At 39.6% G+C, this 27217-nt stretch overlaps 1 protein-coding gene across 1 annotated transcript; it reads right to left on the reverse strand.

The window, feature by feature from the left end:
* On the reverse strand, positions 1 to 27217 carry PPP1R3A (protein phosphatase 1 regulatory subunit 3A). The gene is made up of 4 exons (XM_050915115.1): positions 26424 to 27217; positions 5014 to 5072; positions 4772 to 4908; positions 1 to 2538 (listed from the first exon to the last, which is right to left on the reverse strand). The coding sequence occupies exons 1-4, from the start codon at positions 27215 to 27217 to the stop codon at positions 1 to 3; spliced, it is 3528 nt and encodes a 1175-aa protein (XP_050771072.1).

Here is a 27217-nt window from a genome sequence, read left to right on the forward strand (position 1 = left end):
TTATTCCTTCTTGACAGACTCCTTGTTTCTTCCTCCTTCGCAGTATAGCCAATACAAGGAGAACAGGTAGAGTGCAAGACAAACCATCAAATCATAGTGGTAGAGTGTTGCAGCAAACAGAAGAAAGACGAAGAAATAAAAGATTTTGCAAGCAATATGTTTTAAACCTGGAGACTCAGTAGGTAACTTAAGTGCTTCACTCTTCCGGTTAGAGATATCTGCAGAATCAGAAAGGTGCTGGCTTTCCTTCTGTGAGTCATCAAGCCAGTTTAGCGTTTTCCCCTCAGTTATTAAATGGTCAGATTGAGAGCCTGTCCCTCCAACTTCTTCGATAGGCTTACTAATGAAAACCTCTGGCCTTGATGACTTCTCTTGTTTGAACTCTGCTTGATGGAAACATTGACCTATATTCCTTCCTGTTCCTTCTGTAGAAATTGCTATGTCTGAAGTGGAAGGTACTTCTTTTTTTTCAGTTTCAGGAGAGAGGTTTTTATTAATACATGTCATTTCAGTCGATAGGTTTAAATCGTACCCTGACTCAGCAGTAATCTTGTCAATGACTTTGAATTCAAAGTGTCTATACAGATGCTCCGTATCTCCTGCCACAGTGGACCCTTCAGAAGATGCCACTGAAGAACTTTTGTAATGGTAACTGGGCACAGCATTTGTACCAGAAGGTGGCATTTTTGTTTCAGCTTTAGCACATAAATAGGAAAGTGTACCAACGTGGCTTTCTTCCCTATAGAGCTCTTCTGCTTCCTCACTGTATAAATGCTTCTGGGTGCTCAGGGGACATTTAGATACTTCTGAATATAAACCCTGCTGCAAATCTTCTTTCTTTCCTGTAGCAGAAGCATTTACTGCTTCTCCTACAGGTAGAATACTGCTGATGTCTGGTTGTGCTTTGGCACGTTTTTCCCTGCTATTGCATACAGACATCGTTTCTCCTTGCAGTGTTTCATGTACGCATGCATTATAAATACCTAAAACTGATTCCTTTTCAAATTCAGTGTCATATAATACACCCACTGTGTTGAGTTGACAAAGAGCATAATGTGAACCATCATTTCTCCCTTCATGTGTATCAAACGCTGTTTCCTTTTCCTCTGTGGGCCTGTCACTTAGTGCAGTCTCTTGAGGTAGCCTAGCAATTACTGCTTTTTCACTGGCAGACATTTTTTCTGGAGCACTTTCTGATGTTGTTTTAATTATATAAGCTGTACCTGCCTCTGCTTCCTCTGTAATACCCTGCTCGGAGACAGAAGACTTTTCACAACTCTCTGCCTCCTGGCAGGTAAACAACTCCTTCGTGGAAGCTGTACTCCAAGGCCCTGTGTTCCCCCTCGCTTCCCACCGAACCTCGCTACCGGTTTCTTGCCACGTCTGCTCCGCGGGGTTTGCTTCGCTTTCCTTTCCTATCAGTCTTCCTTTATTTGTGTTGTCTGACTTTCCTCTGTCTTTTAACCTCGTGAATCCTCTGTGTTCCTGAGTGTCTTCAGCTCTCCTTTCATCCCCCGGAGAGGATGCCGGGGGATCTGCCTGTGCAGGCCTGGGTGCCTGTTTGTTGTCTTCGGCTGACAGAGGCGTTGTGCTCAACGCTTTGGCAGCATGTTTTCTATGTGACTTGAAAGGCTTGGGTGCTTCCTCCTCACCGATTAGTGCTAAGTCTGCTACTTCGATGACTTTCTTCTCCTTCCCTGCATCAGTGTTGTAGCTTTCTCCTGACATTTCACCAACTCCTTTTTTTTGCGTATATTGGCTTTTTGTGGAATCTATTGAGACATCAGCATGTGCAAAACTGTCGGCATATAAATCTCCGCTTAAATGTACCCGAACTTTGCTTTCAATCATCTTGATTTTTCCTTCATTTTTGTCAGCGTCTGACAACAATGAATCCAGAGTTTGGTGAGACATTTGTGGCGCCTGGTGCTCCGGAGCTGGATTAGCATTGCCGTCCAGTGTCCCTGCTATGCATGCATTTAATTGCATGGATTCATCATGCTCTGGAGAAATGGTTTCTGGTCTCGTTTCACAGGCCCCTTTTGAGGTATCAGCAGCATCCTCACTGATGAATAACCTCTCCATCATCTTATTTCCCGAGGCACTATCACCTTTTGAAATATCTGTGTAGCTCTCTCCTTGTTGGCTTGAGACAGTAACCGTAATATCGACAGCCTCATTCTGCTTTGTCCCAGGAAAATATTTTGCTGATAAAAGGCCTTCACTGGTACCAGTACATTCCAAAGACCGCTCACCACTGTTTACCGAGCCAGCAGCGACTTCCTTCCCTGATGGCTGACTATTATAATCTCTTAGGGAATACTTAATTTTATCTTTTAATTCTCCTCCTATCTCTTGTGAAGTGTTTTCAGATGAGGAACTGATAGGCACAGGGTGCAAGTCACTGCTTCTTTCTATACAGGTTAGCTTTTTCTCCAATCTTTCAGTTTCACTTGCAAAATTAACTGGTTCTGTTGTGTATAAATTCCTTTCATCTCTGGAAGAGGTACCTCTAGCTCCTATGAAGTGCTGATTTAGCTGAAACAATAGAATAGAAAGGAATGATCAAAAAGCGCTTTGCAAAAATATGCCAAATGAAGGAGGCAGGATTTCGTTATGGAAAGTTTTGTTTTCAGTAACAAAGCTTTTATGGAAACGTGTTCCAAACCATTTGCAAAATTTGCATTGTATGTATTTTTTAACATAGGTAATGAGCTTTATGGTGGTGCTGAAAGGAGCAGGAAATAAAATAGCATTCAGAACCCTCTCTCTTTATTCATGAGTTCAGTAAGCTGCTAGTGCATTTTATACAAATTAAATCTGAAGAGAATATTCCCTTAAAAGGAGGCTAATTCATTCTCTATATATTCGGTTCTAGGTTTGGAAAGAGGGAGGTGTGGGGCGAGGGGGGAGGATTGGCACTTAAATGAGGGCATTGATACAGTACATCAAAGCCTGGTAATGTACAATATTGTCCAGTAAAACAAAGACACATTTCACACTGACAAATACTGTAAGGATTATCTGTGCTTTATTTCTCTCAGGGACCATTTTACAGGCTTCAAACCAGACTGTTTTTAGACAATCTGGTAAGACATGAGTTGGAAATGAGATTAGCGAAGTAAAAGGCCAGAAACTAATCACTCTCCCTCCTAGCTCCCAAATATCATATTGTATTATTCAGCTATGCCTGCTTATCATTGCACTCTCTTCTCACTTTAGCATAGTCACACTGATAGCACTAGCTGATCAATTAGAGGCTAGCTTCTTAGGCACCCCTTTATGCATTTGCACTTGCTGTAGATACCCCCATTACAGTTTCTCTTATTAATATGTTTTCTGCAAAGCCTCTGCAAACTATTAATAGTAAAACGTCACTCAAAGAAAAGTGAGGGAGCTAATGTTTCTGCAAATTCTGTTTTAATGACCCTCTGCCAACCAGTGCTCAAGTGTATTTGAGTTCTTCAGTGATGCCAACTGTCAGGATTTAACAGTGAGATGCCTGTGTTTTTTTCCCCTCCTCATAACTGACATTTGCATGATCTCAATAATTATATGCAAATCTTACGATTTCCCCTTCTTCTCACATAAGGCTCATGTTACTTGTCAACTGCACAGCTGTCTTGTGAGCCAATGCCTGTGCGTTTCAAAGATTTGGTTGTATTTCCATCTATTATAAGCCTTCATTGTTTAATTCATTAAAGAGCGCATAGTGCAAATTAACATCTAAATTATAGCTCCCCCTTCATTTATTGTACGGACAATCCTGGCAATTGATAAACAAACGGATATATTTGATCCTGCTTTTTGTAACAGGGTGGACTGAGAACAACAAGGGATTTTAGAGGTCCTCTTTTTTATGTTTCACCATTAAAAAAAAAAAAAAAGGAGACGTTGCCTTTCAGGCAGTGAAAGGTCCCACAATAGGCAACAATTTTCAACTTTTTTTAAAGTAAAAGACAAGAAAAATTTATATTCAAATAAGAGGAATTTATTCTCTCTCTCTCAATAAGAAAAAAAAGAATGGTTCTCATCTTCCTCTCCTGTCTGATTCGGCATTCACATTTTCACAGGTGATAGCTATTATAATCTATGATTATGAATCTATGCACCCAAATGATATGAGCTGAGAACAGACACTGAGAATAATAGATTGCTGTACGTGTCTCATTTATTGCCATTTTTTCTTTCATACTGAAAAATGCAAGCCAAACCACACACACACAGGCACACACACAAATCCAAATAGATTGAATGTTCACTGAGTGTGAAATTTATTATAAAAAAATTAATGTCAAATACTGATATGGAAAAATCTGCTAATATAAATATATATATATTTATTTTGCTCATATAGCATGTTACATAGTTATCCTTTGAAAAACCCCAAAAGCAAACAGTACCATAAATATAAGAATTTTACCAAATATAAAGCATTTATTTAAGAATATTCCCATCCTAGAGACTAGGAGGGGAGATTTTTTAAATAGTACTTTTCTAATTCCTTCAAACTGTCATTTAGAGCCTCTGGTAAAGAAGTAAAAGGGAGAAGTCATTAATTTAAGACCAGAAAAAGTTGATGCACTATGCTGAAATCAAAGCACCTTCTATTGTTGAATCAGTTAGAGATTCAATGAAAGTACAGACCAAGGCTTTACATTTGTAAATTAGTACATCAGTCAGCTCTGTTACAAGGGGGCATTTCACCAGCTTTGAAGCATAAATGGATTCAAATCATTTAATACTGTAGATATAATTGTATAACACTTACCAGCAATTCTAATTCTTTTTCATCATCTTCGTGATCACCCTGGTTGTATTCTGCATTTTTATCTTTTATATTTTCATTAGCTGGTTTGGTGTCTTTGTCTTCTGCTTGTGAATAAACAATTTCTGGGATGTTTGTGTCTGAAGAGTTAACAAAAACATACTTGAATAATTTCCATGAGGTTGTTTTTAATTTTTTAATTAACACGTGCAGTAAGGAAGAACTAATTAAACCGGGTGTTGTACCTGGAGTCCTTGAACTATTCCATGTTTCATCATCAGATGTTGCCAACATTTCTTCTTTGCTGTTAAACAAAAAGCAAATTCCTGTGTTATTCTGAAAAAATTACTGTTGTAATCTCTCTTAGACTCAGACATAAAAACCGCTACTTAATTACATAAAATTTTGAATGCTGTTTGAAATTCTGAAAATAACAGCTTTGTAAAATGTAGCTTTTTTTGAGTGACCTGATATTAAGTCTTAGTCAAAGAAAGAATTGGCCAAGAAAATGAAAATGTGTTGACCTTCAGATTACATTGCAAAGCTGATGGGTTTTCCCAGGCCTTTTCTGAGAAAGCAGCACAAAGGTGATTAGGTGGGTCAGTGACAGGAGAGCATAACTTTGGGGTCAGGCAAGGGTCTGGAAGGATATATGTGTTCAGGAGACCGGGCCTCTCTCTCGCTTATGTTTTTCAAATATTTGTATGTATACAGAGATTGCTGGAAAAAGACATCTTTGTTACCTGAAATAAATCAAAAGATTCTCCCTGCGTGTATACAGTATAAATCCTGTTGCTAAGCTATGCCTGGCCGGCAGGAACAAATTCTGCTTCCCTGCAGCTGGTGCAATTTTTGCTGTTGCTTTGCTGGCTGTGAAAACAAAGGTCAGGTCCAACACGACAAACACCTACAGAGAGATGCTGAGTGCCTGCAGTCCTCATCAATATCAATGCAAAGTGATAGCAGTTTGAATTGCGTGCTTATAGGGATGTAACCTTTAGTTGAAAGGGGAAAAAAAAATGTAAAAAGAATGTCACTTATGTAAAATGTAAATTATTATATCGCTCCTAATGATTTCTCTATGAGGAGCAATTTTTTTTCTGTAGGTCTTAATTTATGCATTTTTCAACCAGCCGTCCACCTCTGTTACTGGAAATTACTTTCTAATTTTCAAATATTAATCTTTTCCCTTCTATTTTCTCCTAGCGTCTTTCATTTGAATTGATATAACATTAACTCTGCCACCTAAATGCTTAATTCAGAAGGAGGATGCTAAATTTATACTCTGTTAAAAGAACCTAGACGTCGACTGTCACCAACTTTTTAAAATCCAGCCTTTATAGGGATTGCCAGACTAAAGCAGACAGAAGATCCTGCCAGTCTAGCATCTGATCTCTGACACTGGCCACCATCAGATACTTCAGGGGAAGATGTAACATTGTTGTGGGAAAATGCTTGGAGTAATTTGCACTGCCCTATTAAATTTCCTCTTGGCCTTTTGTTGTTAGAAGCTGTCCTTGAAGCACAAGATTTAACGCTCTCTCAACAGTTCTTTTTCACCATTAATTGCAATAATGCTGAATATTCTTGCTATCCATATGAATGTCATGTCACTCTTGAATTCTGGTACGTGCATAGCCTCTGCACATTTCTTGCTGTCCTGCTCACACCGAGTTGTACTTTCCCCTGCCAGCAATTGCTATAACCTGCATTTCATCCTGAAAAGGCACGCAGAGCCAGGCCCTTATTTTCAGTAGATCTGTGGGGGGTTTAAGGTAAATCATTACTGCTTATTAGTTATACTTTTTTTTTTTTTTTTACCGTTCAAATGCTTGTCTTAGTGTTACATCTTCTTCTGCCCTTTTGCATCTTTTTAACCCACCTGCTTCCATAAGCCTAGACACTGTGTAGGTTGGGGCTTAACCATGAGACAGATGCATTAAAGCATTTAGGTGCTAATAGGGTGTCTGTAAAAGCCCCGAATTAGGAACCAAGACATGTATAACGCATGAGCTGAGTCAGTCACCCCAAAATAATGATCCCAAAACCACATGGGCACAGCAGGAAACCTTCTACTGCTATGCGGTGGGAAAAAAGAGTGTCTCAAAGTTTTTCTTTGAATGTAGCTGGCTACCTGCAGCATCCAGCCATGCAGATGCAACTCTCAGGAAGCAGGGATAGCATCCTTTGCTGCTAGATGGGGCCCTCTACTTCTTAAAGGAATGGAATTTGACCCACTTTTTTCTGTCATGCAGCATTCCCAGAAGAAGGGGAGACGTTGATGCCCATATCTAACACAATAGTCCATTGGCAGCCAGAGCTTGCACCCAAGATGCAGTGGCACTTTCAGCTTCTATCACACTCTGATGAGATTAAAAACCACACTGCACACACATCCAAAAAGTACCCAAATTACCAGGATGCAGACCATTTTAGGAGAAACTGGAGGGCAGATTTGCCTACTGCTCTTGAAGTTGGATGTACAAACAGGACCCTTACTTTTTAGCTCACTCTTCATTCCTTGGAGAAAAGAGAAATTAGATTCTGTCTCCTGTTCCCTGTGTTCCCTATCCAGTGATTATTTTTGGTTTTGATTACAAACTTTTCAGCGTAAAATATAGACACAGTCTTTGAATAAGGATGCTAAGGCGTAGTACTTTAGTATGTATTTTCTGAAACCTTAAATGAACAAGTATAAAGCTGCATCAAGCTGGATGCTTATGGGCATGTGCCAGGATGGGGTTTACCCTATCTAGCCTTAGTTTTCTAAGCACCTGTGCTCAGGCGGTCGTGTACATCACTCCTATCATGAGCGGTGAGAGATTAACACTTCCAAAGGGAGATTCATTCCCTCTGTCATGGACACCACAAGTGAGATTGAGTGACATATCCTTCGAAGGAGCTTCTCTGCCTCTGGAAGAGACTGACCATAAAGGGAACCTACAGTGACTGCCTTAGGCTGGAACCATAAGTTTTTAGATAACTGAAATCAGCTGAGTGAATCTCACCTTGCAACTAAATTCAAACTGGAACGTAGCTATTGAGTTTTAGTGGCTGGGGCTGTAACACACAGTGTGTGACCTGAGCCCCTCAGTTTTACTTTTGTTGTGATTAGAGTTGAATTTGTCCTTAGCTCTTGTTCTAGTAGCATCTGGAGCCCTGGTCCACAAGTTTCTTTTCACAACTGCAACGTAGGTAATAAATAGCAATGATAATACATCCTCACAGCCTGGATCCACACTGCAGGGCTTGTAACATAACTTCTTGCATATTGCCCTGAATTTTACAAAGATTGCTGGTTTATAGCCCATTATTTGTGCACACCTGTCCTGCAAACACCTGAGTACAGGGAAAGTCAGTGTAACAGTTATTTTCCTTATTTTACTTCTACATCAGAAATATCTGTCCTCATATAATTATTCTAGTGGGAAATCTAAAATTAACTTAAATTGAGGATATTGACACTGCAGTCTTTGAGGATGACAAGGAGCATAAAACAATAGTCATTTAACAGCACTACTTCAATCTAAGAAGTGATATGAAGATGCTGAGACTACGGGTGCATACAACTACAGAACAATCTCAAAAATATATGTACACCCTAAAGACTGAAATAATTCCCAAAAGCCAATAAAAATTAGCCCCTTCATCAAACAGTGGCAATCAGAAGGTGTTTGTCTAGTTAGTAAGTTTTTTGACTGACTGTTTTTTCTCCATATTTCTCTGAAAAGTTCCTAGCTCACTATCAGAATTCCATGAGCAGATTTTTTAATTATACTATTAATTAAGCTTTTGTTTTATAAATTAATTATCTCACTGTCTTGTGGAGGGTGGTCTAAATGTGCCTACATTGTGTAGTGAGAGACACGAAATTTGTGTTCTGTTTAAAAATGTTTACTTTTTTATTTTTAAGTGATTCAGGCATTGTGACAACAATGCAAGCTAGAAAAATCCATGATATCAACTGATGCAGTTCCCCTCCAGCATAAGTACCTCTATACCTGCAGAAGCTCAGTTGCTTTTTCTCCTTCAGCTGAATGGGGTACATCTTCATAAAGTACATCAGGAACTTAAGAATTTCTACCAGTTTCAAAAAAAATACTTATGCTCATATGATTCATTCTTGATGGAATTATCATTCACTTGGACTGAGTGATAAAAAGAAAGCAGGAATGAAAACAGGTTTTCACTATAATTTTGCGTTTAGAAAGAATAAACGAGAAGTTCAGAGACCAGTTACTAGGACTGAGAGGACTGAAAATTTGATGGACATTATGCAAAGAAGTTCAGAAGTCCCAAAGTTATCTGGAATTGGCATCCCAAACAGAGAAAAAATGTTAAACTTGAACCCTAAGAATGTGAGGAATAGATAGACAATGTATAAGTGATGCAAAAAAAAAAAATTCATGAGCCAATAAACAATATTTCTTTGACTTCAGAAAGGGTTGGGATAAAGTAAGACATGTCAAGGCTTTGGAATTAGTCCTTTTAAGTTAAACAGGAATTTTTTTTTAAAAGTGAGGTTTGATCAAGATTTCAGATTATCTATGTATAACTCCACAATCAAAAGACCTCCTAAACATGTCTACCGCAATGCTAGTAGTGGGGCAGAATCTTATAGGAAGAGAGATCTTACAAGGCATAACTGATAGGAACAGAGATTTAGAAAATGATATTATTTCATCCAGTCTGGGAGTAGAACTTGGTGTTTAAATATGCTCCAATTAAGAGGAGCAGATAATCTCCAACCCAAAATACTGAGACACCCAACAGAGGAAATCACACGTTGGTTTAAAATCTTTGTTATTCAAATCTGTCAAATTGGTCCTGATACTACTGTAACAGTATCAGAAGAGTAGGAAAAGTAGTAGCTATATTTAGGAAAAAGAAGAGAAGTAGTTTCAGGGCAACTACAGGCCCAGGTGTCTTCAAAAAGTTTTCACATTAGATTTAGAACAAAACTTAAATGAGAGAATAAATACAGATAAATGGAAAACGGCATAAAAATGCCAGACTCACCTGATAATATCTGTCTTTGATAAGATTACTATATTTCCCTTGTCTAAAAATCAGTTAGCTAATCTATCTGGACTTCATTAAAGCATTTGTTGTGCAGCCACATGGGAAATTTATTAATTAAACTGGAGAAGAGGGAGATGAGTACAAGAGTTGGGCGGTGGGAGAGGGGCTCGGTGCCAAGCGGGGCCCCACAAGCTGGGCTGCACGGAGCTGGCAGACATCGCCAGGGAATTGGAAAGGACCGGTTGTGTAATCAGACTTACTCAGTCATGTTATTACAGACCAAGGCACAAGAAGTCAAAGTTAAATTAAATCCGTGGCAGATAGGAAGTTGGGAGACATCACCAACACAGAGGAGGATTGAAAGAAATGGGTGGCCTGGAGGATCAGAATAATAGATAAGGGATGAAATTCAAAATTATAAAGTGCCAGGTTATACATTTAGGGACTAGAAAGAGTTTCTGCCACAAAATGAGGGCTCAGAAATTGGAAGAAACAGGTGAACAAGAAAAATCTGAGTTTGTTTTTGGCAGAAAACATTTCCAAGCCACCAGTGTTAGATGGCCGTGACAAAAAGGCAGAGTTCTGCAGTAATATGTCGGAGAAGGTATTCCCAGTAATGACAGATTTCCAAGAAATATTCGTGTTGCGTCACCAGGCACTAGTAAGAACTTCTCTGGAACATTTGTATACGATGTTCAAGAAAGATTAATTCAAACTGGAACAGGTGCAGAAGAGGACTAAAAGAAGACTGGCAGGATGAAAAATCTATATTAACCATCGAGACAAATTGAGCATTTCTATTTTCAGCCTAGCAAAATAAAGTCTGAGAGGAGAAATAAATGCCCTCTATTAATATAGCAAGGGGTAAATACTGAGAAAGCAGAGAAGATATTAAGCAGCAAGACTCTGTTAATGTATTAATAGAAAGAGTTCACAAAAACATTTGTTGTGGAAACTTAAAAGAAGATCTGTAAGCATTAGAAAAGTATATCCTGCAATTTTTCATTGCAAGTACCAGGCTCAAGAAACTGAGAAGGTCTTGGTATGGAAACATGAATATATTTTTGTGAACGGGATTATGCAACACATTTCCCAAGGGATAAGACTTCCATCGCCCTATAGTCCCAGTCCAGCCCTATTTCAAATGCTCCTTTGCAGCTATATGCCCTGAGAGTTATGTTTTCAGGAGGGCACATTTCACTGTGGAATAGCAGGTGCCTTGGTCTGGTCTGAAAGAGGTTTGGGACTATAGCCAGGAGCTACTAATCTCTTCATAATGGGTGAGGTTGTTATAGCTTGTCGTAGTTTTAACTCACACACCAATATTTGGCAGAAGTTGTGTCTGTATGTTTGTATAACCCGCAGCACTGTTCACTTTGTTTTGTGTTATATCCACTTATGCTAGATGTTAATACCTAAATCACAAGATATTTATTATACAGAATGTGGGAAAAGGCTAAAATTGTTGGAGTACAGAGTACGGAAAGATGAAAATGTACCTGTAAAACTCTTGAAATTAATGCAACCTGAACAATTTTATACTATCTCATATTTAAAAGAAAATGTGGGAATATATTATTTAGTCTGAAATTTAAAGAGGTATGGGAATGTTAAAGTATTTAAAGTACATATTTCTCAAATATTTAGTAAAAACATGTAAGAGGGAAAAAAGTTTTCACTACAGTTTTATTTAAAAATCCAGATAGTCTTAGGCTCTCACAGAATCTTTCATGCTTCTGGTTTTTACTTCAAGGTGGATTCAAAATCAAAACAAACCTCTTCTACCCTGAAGTTGAGGTGGAACTAAAATGTCCTCATGAAAGGAGCTGGCAAGCTTGAAGTTACTAAGCAAATAGTAATTCTATTTTAAGTTCAGGTCAGATTTCTAAACCTAAGAGGAGCCAAATACAGCAGCAACCTTCAATACAACTAGTGCTTTTGGATCTAGTGCCAAAAATAGCCAGCCTTGCTGAAGAATGATGCCACTGGGATGTAAACAACATACAAGATCCTTCAAAAGAAGTAGTTAAATGTGTCAGCTATGTTTTACTGAGAAGCAGAAGAGCAAAAATTAAATTAGTACAGGTAAGTGCCCAGGTTTGAGATGTCACTGGAGCCAAACAGGCATCCTGCACAGAATTGTAACCCCACGGAGCTGGGGAGAGGAGGGGCACGTGGGGAGGGAAGGGCTGGCAGTTTGGTTTGGTTATTTTTGTATCATTAGCAGCAGATGTCATGTCAAAAGGAAGCAGAGAAGGAAATAGCTACATTTATTTAAGAAAACCCAAGCAATAACAAAAATTATTTAAAAATTTTGCGTGCACATTGGAAGCAGAAAGTCTGTAAAACATTTGGAGGAGCTGGGTTAAAAGAACCTTGATGAGAAACTCAATAAGGGATTTTCTACGTGTAATTCTGAACTTCAGTAGTATTGTATGCAATGTCATTGAAAACCCACGAACATACAACAAAAATACATTTCTAAGGAAGAAGGAATTTTGGAAAGCAGTAGGAAAGACTGTATATGTATAAAGTTCTAAACAGAGCTTTAAAGTTCTATTAAATTGTTTGTAAGACACAGCAGAGTAAGAATTCAACACATTTTTTTTACTAACATAACCCTCCCTGAACAGTTGGCTTACTGGAAAATTACATTTAAAATATTGCTCTATTTATACTGGTCTTAAAATACCAGTGGGACAAGGGAGAAAACATCAGCAAAACCAATTCATGGAGAGAAGAAAATGTAAGAAGGGAAAAAAAGCTGGTAGTATTAAAAAAAGTTAAAAACATAAGCTTGATTCTGGTCTCGTTATCATGGTGAGACTACCACTGAAGATACATCCCACCCACCCTCCGGGATCTAGATCCCAATCGCATCCTGGCCTCTCTGTCTTTGTATAACAACTCACGAAAGGGGTTCGGGAGCCGTCAAGGATCCCAGTGTGTGGATCTCCAAAGTGCAGACTTTGACTTCTCTTGCAATGGGGTCTCCGTAGTTAATTCTATTCTATCTCCCTCACTGAGTATATGTACTAAATATTTAACGAGTACAGATAAACTCATTCCTTGCCTCCATAAGGCTCAGTCCAAAACTGACTATAGGGACAAGCCTCCTACTGATTTACATTGATGACCATGTTATCAACTGTTGAAGTTTGAAGTTATAGTCTTATAATACAACCACTCCACAATTTCTTATCACACATGGTTCCAGCACCCTATAAATATTAGTCTCAAGCCCTGGTGCTGCCAGAGAATTCACAGCCTAGGTCAAGTAGGGGAGGTACAACCTTGGCTTGAAGCCACCTTTGTGCTTCCTGGGGCTTCGCCTCACTGTGCCTCAGCACAAGCCAGGGTCTGTAAGGTGGCATGGAGATGACAAGGAGGCTGAGGATTACCTGCCTGTGCACCAGCATAAGAGGGCATATACTTTATTTCTCCTCTGAAGAATTTCTAACGTGGGAGACTGTGCCTGCTGGAGGTGTGTCAAACAGCCTCCTCACCAAGTAATGCTTGACCTCTTATTTCTGGGTGCTTGGAAATTGAGAGGCTACAAAATGTCTGCAGCAGAGACACATGCGGTGGGACATCTTTATGTGCAACCACCTACGTGTTGTGGAGAGAAGCCATTAAGTAAGCGCTCAGCTTCCCAGGAGCAGACGGGCACCATGCGTAGAGGCTCCAGGGCCCAGCCGTGCCTGACAGCCAGGCTGGTGGGCAGCAGGATCCGGCCTCGTCCAGAGGTCTACCTGCAAGTTGTACCTACCCAGGCTTCGAGCTCCCTGCAGCTGAGGAGGAGAAAGAGCCTTGATAAAGCTAACGAGTGAAAACATTTTTATTGCATGAATTGGTGCTTATTTCTGATTTGTTTACCTGCACATTTTGTCTAAACGAAGGCAGAATATTATTTTTATGAACGGTATGCTCTCATTTGGAATTGACGCTAATGAATGCAAGGCCCTTTCCCCCTCTTGTTTGTACCATCAAATTAATTAGCTCTATTGTGACATCAGTATTTTTCTCAAGTAGTTCAAGGCTTGAGCATTTTCCTTTCTTTTTCTAAAGGGCATCTTCAGTGCCCTTTATCTACCATAAGAATCATGCATCACTTGTATTTTTCACAACTAATGCTGTTTATTATAAAAACTGATTGTGATGTGAAGATTGTTATACTGTGTGGCAAATTGCCCAAACAATTACTGTAAATGCATGAGCCATAAACTGTACTGCCAAGGACACTGGTAGGTTAGCTCCTATAAAAGAAACAATTAGAGTCTGAGGTGAAAATAATAGAGATGAGATGACAGTTATTGAAAAGGCAGAACATCCAGTTTAATGTTGTAAATATAGGTTTGTGGATTACACTGATGGTTTTAAAGTGTTCATGGCTTATTGAATGGAATAGAATATTACATACTTTAGAATGGGGCCATAATTATTATTCCTTTTTAATTGTGATGTCTGATGCATTTGTGAGCAGTTGTTGAGAACATCCTCACATTATACTGACTCTAGTTCTAAATTATCATCCTGCTCCAAGGGTTTTTTTTTTTTTATTATTTTACTTTTTTAGCATTTTGTTGTTCAGGGTCTGTTCTGAACAAAGTATTTTCTCTTGAGGAACTTAGAATGCTTAGAGGGTTACAGCAATAATTATTTCAGTTTCAGCCTACACACTTCACTGCTTTAAATCATCATTAGAAGTTTCATCCCTCAGCAACTCCTGCTGAGACAGTCTTAAACTCCTAGAAACCATTAGATAAGAATAGCTTATCTTTATAACAATTTGTATATAAAGGTATTGATAAGAATTTGCTAGAAATTAAGGGAATAAATTTTTTTCTTAGGAATCATCTAAATACAGAATAAGGTTTTTTATGATTGCCAAAGAATTTCAATCATTCAAACCAGATTTGCAGCATATGAAGATTAGGGTGCATAAAAAAAGATGTGCACCCTACAAGAAGACGTGTTGCGATAGACTATGGTAGATATGAAGAAAATACAAGAAAAGTGACATTACTGCATGAGAAAATTAAACGGTTGTCTGCTCTTTTAAGGTAGAACATAGGGATAAAAACCAATGAAATAACATTCAAATATTAGACCCCAGGGAGAGCACCAAACAACTGGACACAGAATTGTGACTGGCCAAGAAGGCAGAGGTGCTGGGCACGTAAAATCAGAGCTGGAGAGAGTCTGCCCAGGGTTTGGAGGAGAGGGCAAAGAGAGCAGCAGATCAAAGACGGCAACCAGCAAAAGGCATTCGGTGTCAGCACTGCAGCATGTGTGAGCTCTGAAGTACCAAATCCATTAGTAGGGGGGGAAAAAAAGCAGTAAAGTGGCTCTGAAAGAAAGTTGCAGGGAAACTAAGTACTCAGCTGTACCACCTTTCAGGGAAATGCTCTAAGTCGTTTTCAGGCTTTTACATACTGTTAAGAGAAGCTGATCTTAATGCTAGATAGGGGCATCACAGCTGTGTTGGAAACCGATGGCGCCAGGCTGAAGTTCAGGGAGGTGATGGGAAGCAGAGCTCGGGAGGTGGCTGGGCTGTGGGCCTGGGCAGCTGGCTGTGTCCTCAGGCTGAAATTACTGTCTCCTATGAGAACTTGAGGTAGAGTCCTGGGAACTAGACCTTAGGTACAGCAGAAACCAACAGCTGCACAAATTACAGACAGACCAAGACTGCAAAGAGCGGTGTGAGCGCGGCGTAGAGCATTGCTGTCTGTGCTGACAACAAAGCAGAGGGCGACTGAAGCTCAGTAAGCACCGTTCCTCAGTTCTGGGTTCCTAACGTACACACCTGAATTTCTACTTGCCAGATGGCTTTACCTGAAAATATGGCCAATTCCTGCCTAAGAGCATTTCAGCTTCAAATGATCCGTCCTTGTGGAGATGTCATGTTATGTGTGCCTGAACAATGACGTTGCTCTTACATGTCATGTGTGGCAGTATCATTGCCTTCTGTCTATATGTTTCATTTTTTCAGAAGGTATTTAAAAAATAGAAGCACAACAGAAAAATAATTTAATTTAAACAATGCAGAAAACAATAATTTAAATTACATTGTTAGATTCCAAACTAATTGAGACCACACAGGAAAAGATTCAGAAATTAAAGCAAAAACTGTAAAGAAAATCAACCGCCATAAATGAATAGCTGTGTGAACATTAAGTAGAAATTACTGAATAATATTTTAAAATATTAAGCCATTACAAGTGATCCTATTAGAATGAAGCTGTACGCAAAATCAGAGCCCTTATTACAAATCTAGGCAAGACTGATTTTCTTATACGACCTTCAACTACTAGCGGTGTTAGAGAAGGCTCAATCTAGTTCTTAGTAAATAGGTGTCACCAAACAAACAGAACTGACACTAATTAGCTCCCTTGTTGATAGTCAGGACACAGAGGATAGAGGCAGGGAGACGGAGTGACCCGCTCATCGTTAGAGTGGTAGGTGAGGATATTTGCACGCTGGCATGGCAATGGAGGCTTCCACTGCAGCTACCATTTTGAAACTACGCTGTGAACAGAAGACTGCATTATCAGGAAAGTCAGTTTAGCAACCTTCATAAGCATTTTGCATGAAAATAGAGCCCCAAAGAACCTCTACTTAAATGTTTGAGGAAGAGAATATTAACCTATGGTATTTCCCCACTTCTTTGAGGAAATATCCCTTAGTTTTGGTCATCTCATCTAAGAAAAGGGGCTGACACCAGAAGAGGAGAAAAGGTGGGCCTACAAAAGGACAATAAAGGACTGTCAGTAGCTTCTAAACAAGGAGAAATTGGAAAGGAAGTTTGGAAAGCAAAGTGGAAAAAGATGCTCAGAATAAGCGGTATGTAGTATGATGATTAATAGTATCGAGGGGGACAATTGATCAAGAGAGCAGCTGTAAGGGAATTTGAGTGTTTTTTCTGAAAAGATAATTCCCAGCAGGGTTCAGGCAATGTTTGTAATAAACCTATTTTTATTAAGATTATTGGATTGGTGCTATCCAGGGGATTATATTTTCCAATTACTAATATTTTCATTTTTCAGTCTTAGTTTATGATTGAAGCAGGGACATAGGTGGCACAGAACAAAATGCATTGGCCTGGTTTGGGATGAGAATAATCATAGCCTCAAAGCAAACAGAGTCCCAAGAAATTAGTCTTTATTTTCTAGCTCATTAAAAAAGACCTTGAGTTTTAATGACAAAACATTTGTACAATTTTTAAAAAAAATATAGATGTATACCTGTCCATTTGAAGATTTTAGTGCCATACAGTCTGAACCAGAAACACAACACCAATTTGGTGCCAGGCTCAAACCTTCAGTATAGCCCTGTCTAATCCCCAAATCTCATGACTGTAGGTATGAAGACTGCAGAAAAAAACATGCATAATTCTTCTGGGTTTGGCTGGGATAGAGTTAATTTTCTTCATAGTAGCTAGTGTGGGGCTAGGGTTTGGGTTTGTGCTGAAAACAGTGTTGATAACACAGAGAGGTTTTCATCATTGCTGAGCAGTGCTTACACAGAGCCAAGGCCTTTTCTGCTTCTCACACCACCCCACCAGTGAGGAGGCTGAGGGTGCACAAGAAGTTGGGAGGGGACACAGCCGGGACAGCTGACCCCAACTGACCAAAGGGATATTCCATACCATATGATGTCATGCCTAGCATATAAAGCTGGGGGAAGAAGAGGGAAGGGGGGGATGTTCGGAGTGATGGCATTTGTTTTCCCAAGTAACTTACACATGATGGAGCCCTGCTTTCCTGGAGATGGCTGAACACCTGCCTGCCGATGGGGTGGTGAATGAATTCCTTGTTTTGCTTTGCTTGCATGCGTGACTTTTGCTTTACCTATGAAACTGTCTTTATCTCAACCCACGAGTTTTCTCACTTTTACTCTTCCGATTCTCTCCCCCATCCCTCCGTGGGGGGAGTGAGCGAGCAGCTGTGTGGTGCTTAGTTGCCGGCCAGGGTTAAACCACAGCAATAATAAGTCAGTTATACCTCAAATTAAGTTACAGCAATTATGAACAGGAAGATTGCAACTTTTTTAAGATCCTTTTATAGCTCTGTCATAATTGTTGTACTTTATTACGATAGCCACATAACAATGTTGAAAAGAAACCAGTTCAAAAGTCTTGTTACACAGCTGTTTTATACGCGGATTGGTCAGAAAATTATGTAAGTCCTTCAACAGAATGGGCTAACTACTTCAGAAACAGAGAATTTCTTTAGGAAAGACTTCCCTGAACAGGGTTAGAAGATCTATTGACAGCTCCATTGTGAATTAGCAATGCAGGACCTTACTATTGGGGTGCCAGTCTCCAGGGCCAAGCTGTTGAAAAAGAGGAAAAGGTGAGTGAGGAGTCAAGTTTCCTGAGAGCTAGGCTTGGCCTAAGGTCAGAGGATATGCTTCTTAGGTCGCTATTTGGTCTGGAAGAGGCATGATCAGGTATCAAAATGGTGTTGTAGAAAGGAGTTGTGGGTAAAGCCCCTCTGTTCTTCTCTTGCTTCTCTCTCCCACTGTTTTAAAAGATGGAAGGAGAGAAAAGCAACTACCATCAACAGGTCTTGCACTTCTCTCAAGTTGTGTCTATTTTGGATACATCAGAGAGGAAAAAGACCTTAGCCTATATGTGGCACCTGGTCTTTCCCTGGATCTCACGTAGAAAAAATAGAGAAGGAGCCGTCCCCTACTGGAATGTCAGAAGAGAGTCGTTTCCTAGAGGCTGACTGCAGTATGCTGAGGCACGTATGCAAGAAGGTGACAGATGCCTTAGAGAGACTGTATATAGATAGATGGCAGTCAGGTGAGACTAAGACACAGATACCACCCCTGGGGAGGAGAACAGAATGGGTGACCACAAAAAGCCTTAGCCAGTCGTTCTTGAGAGAGGACAACTATGATCTAAATCTTGGAAAGCAATTGTAAATTCAGTAAGTATCTCAAGAGGATAAAATTCCCAGGTGTTATCATGACAAGAAGAGACTTTTATAACCTTTTTTTTTCACAGCTGTCTTACTACCACACAACAAGAAGGCAGCTGTGTGACAGGTATCAATATTTCTATCAAGAAGACCTGGAATATAACCTAAGAGACACTGGTGCAGATTTACTAGGGTAGCTGGCGAGAGAGAAAGACTGACAAACTCCCCAACCCTCTACCACAACATGAAGTGACCCAGGCTTGAACATCTTATGCTTATTGTCCAGCAGCCATAAACATTATTGCAGGGACAATAATTATGCATCAAAGCAAAATGTAAATGCAAATCCTCTTGGTGCACCTAAGTGCAGGGTAAGAAAAACCTGCCAGCTTTACCTAGTTCACATTCAGTTGTGTAGCTCAGTGCTCTTCAGTGCTCTTTAGGACTGCTATTAGCAACCAGCAGTAATAAATCTTTGGGCTTAGTGTCAAAGTATCAGCTGGTTCCATAGATCAGGAGGAGAGTGGAGAGACAGTCAGAAAACCAAGCCCCCCATTATGCTTTGGCATATCAACTAATATTTTCTTGTGTGTCACTGAAGGCCTAGGGATCAAATAGCCACTTCTAAAATGCTCCCATGGTGTTTAAAAGGTCTTATCTCTTCCTTTGCCCTAAGGCAGGGACTTCATTTAACTTGCAAAGTATTTGTTTGGACCATTTTTCCTATCTTTCATAACTGAGAAGATAATCCACTTTTTATCTTTAAAATATGATGGGCGATTGGTTCTCTGGACTTACACTCTAGCTGAATCAATTGCTTCAATTTCAGAGCTGCAGTGCTGTGGCTGGATCATGGCTTAAAGTTCATAATCAGAATAAACAGCTCAGATGACACCGGTAGTGAATGCATTGATTAAATATGACGCCAGTGCTCTCAGTTAATGTTTCACTGACTTTAAACATCTTTTCAAGACTAACATTTAGCCAAGTCAAGGTGAATGTAATGGAACAATTTTTTTCCAACTGAACATTTATGAACTGCAATACCTGAACAGTGGACAGGAGACAGAGTATTGAAATGGTCATTACCAGCCTGGTTCAATTTGCAAAACAGATATCTCCCTAAACAAAAGAGTCACTGAACAATGGAATACAGGAGTTCATTTAGCAATATATTTCTATTTGTCCGAAGGCCCTTAATCAGTGATCTGAAAGAGCGTAGAAATAAGCTCCGGTCCTATAAATATTAACATTCAAGGATAGTTTTACCCATGCAGAGTTCTACAAAGTTCAGTGAGACTCCTGATGTTCATTAAATTATTTATTGTGCCTATTGCAGGATCAAGCCAGTTGCTGCATTGAAGAGCTCTAAGAGTCAGTTGTAATACTGTTACAGTATTGGCATATTTAAATAAGCTGATGGAATTGTAGCAACTGCAAAAAAAAATCTTACAAGTGTAAAGCCAAGCAATGCATGTATAATTACAAGTACTTCCGTATCATATGTTTGAGAAATGATACTCAGATTTCAAAGCATCAGTTTTATATGGTTTTATGCAAACAAGTGAAAAAGCTTTATAGCAACCACTATTTCCCATACATTAGAGCACAAATTTCTGTTCTATAAGTTGGTGAGAGCAGTTTCTAAGGTGACATTCATCGAAATGAACGAGAAACCACTGACACTAATAAGATCCAGAGTAAATACTACACTAAGATTGCCTATAAAGCAACGTGCTATTTTCATATGTTGTTACTTAAAAGTTTAGAAGCTTCTTTTAATATTTCCAGTGCAATAAATGGATGGCACATGGGCAGCACAGTTCACAATCACCAAAAGCAAAAATGAGACAGTTTTTCAGTCTTCAGGTACTCTCCAATTAGGAGACCACCAGTATGGTTAGCAGGTGTCTATTTGCTCTGTGCATGCCATTCTCATCCATAACTTCCACCTGTTTCTTCGGCATTTCTGTGATAGCATTCAAAGCCTTATGCCATTAGCTTAGATATCTATCTTTAGGGTCTTTAATATATTTCATAGTTCAAATAGTAAGTATGCCCTATATTGTGATTAGACAGATAGAAAAAAGACCATTGCGCATAGTTCCTGGCCAAGTAGTCTTGTTCCCTGTAGAACATTTTTCAAGTGGTTTATCTTAGCTTCTTTTAAATGATTTTGGAGAGGAAGGCTGCAGGAATCTTCTTAAAAGATAACTCTAGAGTCACTATTAAGAAGCATTCCTAATACTCAGCCTCAGTTCCACAGCTTGCTTTTACCCCACTTGTCTGAATAATATATTTTAGATGACCTTAAATAATTATCCTGTGTCCCCGATAATCATGGTCTTCAAGCACCCGGAGAAGTTTTATTTTGGTAGGTGTCAGTGTTACCCGCTTCTACAACTGGCAAAGACTGGCAATGACCAGGAGGCAAGAGAAGGGCTGGGAATACTAGGTCAGACTGAACAGCAGAGGAGTGGTGCTTTTAGCTGGCTCCCTGTGAATGGATAGTTTCTCTATCAGCTGCTCTCCTGGTAAAAACAGTGACTGCAGTCACTTCCTAATAATAGTAATAAACTTTAGTCAAATCCCATATCTGTATGCTGATTAAGGTGTAACCTGTGACTTGAGATGCCAGAAACAACCTTGAGATTGCATAGCAGTACACAAAGAAGATGTGTGTTTTAACACCTTTTCTGCTCTCCTTTTCCCTTTCTGATTATGATGTACAATAATCAAAAGAACAAGGATTAAAAGGGAACATAATTTAAATGCCGTATTTTAAATGGACCAGCTGGGAATAATACAGTTGTTCCTCATAGCAAAGTACATGCGAATCTGTTTCCAAACATCTTCCTCAGAAGTCTTTGATTTTTTTTAATCACATCGTGGGTTTGTGGGAAAGGCCGAGAGGAGCTGATGCAGAACTGCATTTCTCGGGGCAACCTAGGCACTGGTCTGCCATCTGCCTGGGGAAGACTGACTGAGCACAGTGCAGTCCTGCCAGGCTGGATCTCAGCAACTTACTTCCTTTGCCTTCCATCAGAAAGGGGATGAGACAGCAGCTGAAGACAGGAGAGTACTCATGCACAGAAGAAATTTTCTCACTGGCAATTGCTTTAAGACCATTCAGTATTTATGCTGCTGAAGTTGGCATTGGCGGCCCACAGACCCAGGGTTTTTAATCTCTTCCTTCTCATCACGCATTGTACATAGAGCAGCTCTTGTATGAGACATTGCCCTATTTTGTGTTCTGTTTTAAAGTGGCATCACGGAGTGAAGTGAATTGATGTACTACCATTCAAAGAAAGGTACAGTCTGGCAATTATGAAAAAAAAGCACAGGACCAACATCAGTTTAGAGTGATACACTTGTGGGCTCAGAGAGCTGAGAGGGGGATAACTCTAACAGTTACGATAAAAATACTAGCCTCCCCCTTCCTTGTCAGAGGATGGGAGTCCAAATACACATTTTATCCTTTTGTAAAACAATTCTCATGCTTATCAGCCATTTTCCTTGTGCTCTTGCTCCCGCTGCTCTCTTGACAGATGGCAAACCAGGACCAAGCACAGAAATGGTGTGCAGCCTCACCAGTGATGGGGGAAATGGTTTGCAGGTCGTTATCACTGCGCCATGCAGCATGTTCTACGGGAGTTTGCCTCATGCAACACACAACCAGTCCCTGTCTGATCAGACCGATGCAGGAGCCTGGGGTCCACAACAAAATCATGTGGTCCAAACCTGAGGACCAGGAGAAATTTGTGTTCAGAATCATTATCCATGTCCCGAAAGCACGAGAGTCAAACAAAAAAAGAGTGGAGCTGATAAAATTCATTTACATTTTTCTGACTGTTTAGATATATGTATATATATATGATAGAAATCAGGGCTGTTTACTGACAGAAGCTCTCTCTTTTCCAGTGACAGCCTTAAAATTTTAGGAGTTAATTTTTTTCCCCAAAGTATATTTATGAGTATGTATAAGTTAAATGCACACTTTCAGATAGACTAAATCATAAATTAATTAATTCAAATGTTATTTTTTCAAACTATATTTTGTGCCTATGAATCCTTTCAAGATTTTTGAAAAACACAAAAATTGTTAAAATTTATGTTGGAAAGATTTTTACCTTGGAAAATACAGTTAGAAGCAAATACTTTATGAAACTTTACGAGAAGACTGTTCATGCCTAGACGTAGAAGCAAAAGCAAATGAAACGTGGAATGAATAGGCAGGATTTTAAGTCATGTGGTTCTGAATATCCAAATCTAGACAGCTTTCAGCATTAATTATTCCATGTAGTTTTGTTTTTCACTATCATTTTTTTCAGGTGCAACTTTTGAGGGTTAAGTCCATTTTTATTTTATTTCTTAATAATGGTGTCAGAAGCCACCCCATTGCCCTCATTCACACAACTTTGTCCTGGCTCATATTCTTAAGGGTAACATGATACAGTTATACTGTGTTTCCCCAGTAACTTCCTCTGAAAGTGCATATTATTCCTTTCACTTAACTAACACAACTAATCCTCACTAATGATATTTAATGAGCCACACAAGTATGCCCTAGAGTGGATCAGACTCTCTGCTTAAAAAACATAATTCTTTAACAGTCCTTTTTTTTAACTGAAGAGGTAAGTTGCACATTTTAAGAGAAAGTATAAATATCTCAGAGCCAAGATTTAAAAAAAAAAAGTTATAACAGGTTTCTAAATTTGAAATGGGGGCCTAAATAAGTGTCCTGTTAAGATATCCTTCTATTCAGATTGCTATAAAGAAATCTTTAAGACGTCCAGCTTATGGTCATGGATAGCAATATTCCTTACCTGCATATTTATTGTGTGAACCAATAGGTAAAATTGTTATTACTTCTGTGTATATCTGTTTGCATTGCTGCAGCTCCGAAGACAAGCTAGTTATGGTCCAGGACCCCCACTTTGCTAAACGTTCTATAAACATCCAGCACAGCATATACAAATGCTGCAGAGTTTATCATCTGAACATAAAACAAGAGGTGAGAGAGAGACGGGTTGGTGGAGGAGAGCTGGGAAACAGGCAGCACTGTTCAACGTGATATGAAGGAGTCATAGCACATCAGCAGCCTCACTTTCCCAATTTTGGGGGGTTTGTTTTTCTTGTGCTTTTTTCTAGACATCAAAGCAAAGGAGTTTTAATGAGGGTCTGAAGGAGAATAATGAGGTACTTTTGCAGATGTCTGCAGGGTGTTCCTCCTCACTCAAAGGGGCAACATGTACAAAGACACTTTGAAAAACAAGTGAGCAATGGCGGTTGGCATCTTAGTTCTTTTGAAACGAAAGGCCCTGATGCTGACCTCATTTACACTGGTGAAAGCTGTAACTCCTGTGAAGTCAATGAAGTCCCTGTAGCATAAAATTGGTCTTGGATTACAATCTGCCAGAACTGTCTTTCAGAAGCCTTGGCGACCACTGAAACCGTATTCCAAAAATACTTTCAGCTCATTTTTGCATTTACTGTAAGGTCTCTTTATGTCCTTCTGCCACTAAAGAGGGTCTTGAAAGTGCACGTTAGTTAACTGTTTGCCAAAAATGTGTAACAGATCTTAATGTAAACAAGAAACTGACCACTTTAGTTTTAATATCACAAACATACATGTATGTGTATATATGAACAAATATGCACATATATGTATATATACATATATATACGTATACCCACAGACACACCCATATATACATATATACAATCCTCTGCAGCCTGATATGGTGGGAGACAACTTTACACTCTGATTAGAGACAAGATAATTTTATGTTAAATAGTAGACATGTTATCTCCTTTCCCATTTTTTAAAATACCTCTCTGTCTGACTTACATATAATACATTTAGCATATACATGTAAAAGAGGGTCCCCCAGAAGAAACATTTCTACAATTTATGCTAGCACTAAGCATGTCACAGGAGACTTCAGGGAATTAAACTCTTAGGAGTCATTCAACCTCAGCTGCCCAATTGTATCTAAATTTGCAGGTCAGTCCTGAAAGCATCTGGAAGCCTAGGGCTCACTAAATTAAGACTCAGCTCTCCGTGTCCATCATCTGCTCCATGTGGGCTACCTGGACTCAGGCTGAAGTCACACTGCCTGCATATGCCTGTGGTATTTGATAGCACGGCTCTTCGGCAGGGGACCTCAGGCTATCTTATTTACCCAGAATGGGTCGTGTGACACTTCTTGAAGGACAGAAACGACATACAGAACCAGGCACAAATGTCAGGATGTGACCACACGGCAGGTAAAGGCATCGTTCCCTCTGCTCTGACATACTGGGATGTTCCCCCATGGAAGCATCATCATGGTGGCCCCAGAGCTGGCCCAAGGGACACCTATCAGTGGACTGTTGTGGACTGGCTATGAATCGGGCCTCCGGTTAGCCCCAGAGCTGCTCCTACACCATGGTGTTGATGCAGGCACTAAGCCGTATTGTGCACCTCTCCTCACAGGGCTGACGTGCAATGAGGGCTGGCAGAGGTTCTCAGCGCAGCAAGTCTGGGTTTTGGGAAGGGAGATTCTGCACAGGGGAAGCCCTGGCTGTCTCCCTTCTCCTTAAGCTCCCACCACTGCTGCCGTTTTGTTTCCCCTTCCCCACCAGTTCAGCCCAGCGGAAGAGCACCAGGGAAATCAAACAGCACTGCCTTATTTGGAAAGAGTATAGGAACTAAAAACTCAACATTAATTCGGTTCTGGGATCTAAGTATTGCAAAGGACACTGCAGGTAAAATATAGATTCGGTTCTGCAGAACTCCAACTGATTTATAGCAAATTTGGTGAACAAAAAATTGAGAATTAGATTTTCATGGGCAACATTGTTTTGCTTACAGAAAGGAGTTAAAAACAGAGTAGGAAGCCAAAAGTTACTATTCCTGAGTGTCTCTCTTTATGTGGGGTTAAGTTATAAGTTAACCACTGGCACTTTATAATTAACATAGTACTTGCCTACATTTAATTAGAATAATATATGTGAGATAAATTCTATATATCTTTTTTCTTTAATATATTACCAATTCTGCCTTATAAATCATTATTCATTTCACCATTTATGAAACAGAAACATCAACCAGTGGCAGGAAAAAGGAATTATTACCCTAATATACAACTTGCAGAATAGCCCAACCACTTGCAGAAAAGTTTGTACCAGCTATTCTAATTGCAACAGGATCCTTCCCTGAGTTATCAGCTTCCTGAACCACCAGTGCCATTTCTGTTTTAATAATTGCATGTAGAGAATGAACCATGAAATAAATCATGTGAAAACCCAGGATTTGTTTTGCTTTTAAATTTTTGTTGACTTACCAAGGAAGCGGACGTAAAGTGTTTTAACTGTACAGCTACCTCAGTCTGGAGCAAAGCTCTCACTGATATCAGCTCAATTTATATTCTATTGAGATCAAAATCGGTACACAGCCTGTAATTTATAGACCCTCACATTACTTTTCAAATGAGTGGCATGCATGCTATATATTAAACTATTATCCCAACCAATCTGTCTGCAGAAAACTACTGGTTGATATATACAAGAGCTTTACTGAAAGTAAGTCTTGGTCTAATTTATCATTTAAAAAAACAATAGAAGAAAACAGCATGGGCAGTCTTAGCTCCAGCAAGCACACTTAGAAAGTTAGAATTAGCCAGCTATATTGTAAATTACCAAAAGTTAAGGTGTAACCTCACCTGCTTTGTGTCGTCTTTAAGCAGCCTTTAAGATGTCTATCAGTAACCTCTTTGTGTGGCTTATTATCCACCTTGGGCACAGTTTCTTTCTTGTGACAAATCAGTGTGTAATTTTTGTCGTCGTTGTTTGCCCAGAAGGTACCAACCGATGTCTCGTAGCGTATACAGAACTCCACCTTAGCTCCATCTTTCTGGTAAGGAGGCACCAAAGAAATCTTAAAGCAGAACTGATCGGTTTCACTACCACAAGAATTAGGCATGAACTCTGCAAGGATATCGTAATAACTGAGCCAGTTATTCAGTGTCATTCGAACATACACTAGTTTTTCAAAGGATATATTGAGGACTCGTATAATGCCGTTCATACAGGTAATCCCAGGCAGGAACACGACTGACTCCAACAGTACTTTCTGCTCTCGCACTTTTTGCAAAAGTTCTTCTTGCGAAGCAGGTAATGTAAACAGTTGAGAGAAAAAATATTCCTCCTGAGGGAAGACTTCATCTTCTGTGTCATTGTTTTGTCCTGTATTTGGAACTTCCCAGGTATCGAACTCTTTAACAGACACAAGATCAAACCCAAATGCATCAGCAAATGAAACTTTTCTTGCGATGGTGGTGGGGGTATCTGCCTCCTCTTCCTCTGAAGAAGCAGAACTCCGCCTTCGGGGAAGTGGAGAGAAACGATGTCTAATGTCAGGTTTAACATCTTCGTCCTCTGAAGAGAAATCATTTACAGTGGGGACTTCTAATAAGTTAGCCCTGCTAACCCGACTAGGTCCTTCAAAAGACTCCAT

Source organism: Gymnogyps californianus, chromosome 1 (assembly GCF_018139145.2).
Source record: "Gymnogyps californianus isolate 813 chromosome 1, ASM1813914v2, whole genome shotgun sequence".
Taxonomy (NCBI): domain Eukaryota; kingdom Metazoa; phylum Chordata; class Aves; order Accipitriformes; family Cathartidae; genus Gymnogyps; species Gymnogyps californianus.